General features: G+C 33.2%; 1 protein-coding gene across 1 annotated transcript; it reads left to right on the top strand.

Annotated features, from left to right (window-relative positions):
* Positions 1-207: 207 nt before the first annotated feature.
* LOC131063094 (uncharacterized) lies at positions 208-1549 on the top strand. The gene is made up of 3 exons (XM_057996867.2): positions 208-441; positions 687-771; positions 853-1549. The coding sequence occupies exons 1-3, from the start codon at positions 333-335 to the stop codon at positions 1289-1291; spliced, it is 633 nt and encodes a 210-aa protein (XP_057852850.2). The 5' UTR covers positions 208-332; the 3' UTR covers positions 1292-1549.
* Positions 1550-2475: the final 926 nt, after the last annotated feature.

Raw genomic sequence — 2475 nt, 5'->3', positions numbered from 1 at the left:
GAAATAAAGAGATTGGAAGGTAGCGCATGTAAAGCCTATTAGCTATCCAGTGGACAACTTTATTGCATGTAAACCTAAAAATAAGAATTTAGCTTTTATCACATATAACAGCTATCCAGTGGACAACTTTAATGCATGTAAAGCCTAGAAGCAAGAAGATTGGAGGGTAGTGCATGTAAAGCGTATTAGCTATCCAGTGGACAACATATAACACCTATTCTGTCACAAAATATCTGAGCTATATAAGTTTGAGTGGCCCCATCAACATTCTCATCGTCAATTCTCGTCAAATCACAGAGTGAGTGAGGAGAGGAGAGTGAATTTTAAAGAAAATGGCTTCCCACTCCAATATTCTGCCTAACCAACACAAATGTAGGCTTTGTCCCGCACTCTTTCTCACGCGTCTTGCACTTGAAGGACATAACAATGCCCACAGATCAGGCAAGTGGATTTTCTATTTTCAAACAATTCTTTCTTCACAAGTTACAACTAATATTGGATTAACATGTTCATTTTCATTTTCATTCTGTCTAGGGTTTTATTTAAAGATTTGCTCTGTGACTAGGGTTTTATTTAAAGATTTGGAGTAAAACCAAGTCTTGAGTCGTTTATTTTATGCGAGATGTTTTATTTTTTGAGAATACAATGTCTTCAAGAATTCAACGGTGATTTAAAATTTTGAACAGAAAAAATTCAGGAGGAATTTGAGTTTGTTGCGAATCTTTTTGCAAAGCGTTTGGCTTCGATATCTCCACCAGTACAACAAAAGCGGTATGTTTCGTTATTGTTGTTATTGTTATTATTGTTGTTGATGAATGCAACCTCATTTCTTTCGAATTTTGGATTTCGCAGACTAAAAACTGAATTTAGAGGAAGTGGTTTTCCTAGCGCTGATGCACTGGGCCTTCCGTTAACTCCGGAACAAGTCAAATTTTTAGAGGAGAACTGCCCAGAAGTTATGTTGCGTTTCCCTCCTACTGCCTCTCCGGATAATTTGCAGAATTATTCTTCTTCACCCAGTCTTCAGAGTGTTTTTGAGGATGCTGAAGAACAAGTTCAAAAAATGGGTCAGAATTTCCAATGTACTCAGGATGTTTTGACGTCACAGCAACTGTTGAATTCTTCTTCTTCAAGCAATCCTCAGAGTGTTGGTGGACGTGGTGCAGAACAATTTGAACAAATGGATCATAATGTTTTCAGGACTTGCTCACAACAATTTCAGCAGGGAGAAGATGAATCGCAACTTCAGGACTCGGAATTGCATGCAATTTGGGAATATCTGAATATCTGAATCCTCATTAGGTTAAGCAGCCACCTTGAACCTGCAGGAGGATCTCTATTTTCCTCTCCTCCCAAATTTCATGCCATTTACAGCAGCAATTTAAGCTGTCCTTTCTTTCTTTCTTTTGTGATTATGTATAACACATCTCCATTACAAACTGAGGTGTTGCCATCATTTGAGTCCACGTGGCACTGTACTAGTATAGGCTCACTGTGAACTATTGGACAGAGCAATGGAACTGTGTGCTCGTGGTACTCTTGTAAATGTTTTTCATTTTTTCATATTTAATAAAGCTCAATATTTGTAAAACAATTTGTTGCTCTTGAGTGCCCAATTCACTGGATAAGAATATTTACTTCACTTTTCCTACTTTGTTTTGTAGGCATGCACATAAAATGGAAATAATATATTTTAACTTGTAGATCACCTTCTCTTAATTCTTAGTTTTAATGATTGACGGCTCATGCATGTTTTTTATATAATAGTTTTGTTACCAAATTTTTTTTTTAAAATTGATGTTAATTTATTTTAATAAATCTTGTTATCTAGTAGTTTATTATTAGATTTTTTTTAATATAAAATTATTTTAACTATTCTTTTATAAAATTAGAAATATAGTGCATATAAAAGAATTATTATAAAAAATTAAATCTATTAATGAATAATTTATTATATAAATTATTTTTTATATAAAAATTATAGCATTTATTTATTTATATAAGATAAGAATTCTCACTATATATAATTTATATGTAAAATCTATTTCTTAGATGCAACTTTTAAATATTTCATTTTTCCTCACCATTGTCATCGTGTTGTTTCTTGTTTCTCATTCTTGTTCAGCGATCTATTTACACACTCGGGAAGTTTTTCTCTAATACCACTTGATGAAGGCTACTCCACTTACAAACCAAAATGCAATATAATAATAGAGAAATAAATAGAAAATGCAATAAGGAAACATATGCCTTCTATTTTATCAAGGAAATGAATTACAACATTCAAAATAACATGCCTCAACCATGTAGGCTTTCTTATTCAACAAATTTGCAAGCTAGAGTCACAATTTCCACTACTAGAATTGTGTTCTCTAACCATCTTTCACCCCTTTATTTAGCATCAATAACCACATTATAATGTTCTGAAAAGTGTAACTTTTCTTCTTTCGGAGCACATCGGCCCATCAATTCATT

Source organism: Cryptomeria japonica, chromosome 11, assembly GCF_030272615.1.
Source record: "Cryptomeria japonica chromosome 11, Sugi_1.0, whole genome shotgun sequence".
NCBI lineage: Eukaryota > Viridiplantae > Streptophyta > Pinopsida > Cupressales > Cupressaceae > Cryptomeria > Cryptomeria japonica.
The sequence above is the reverse complement of the archived record's forward strand: the minus strand, read 5'-3'. Positions and strand labels throughout refer to the sequence as shown.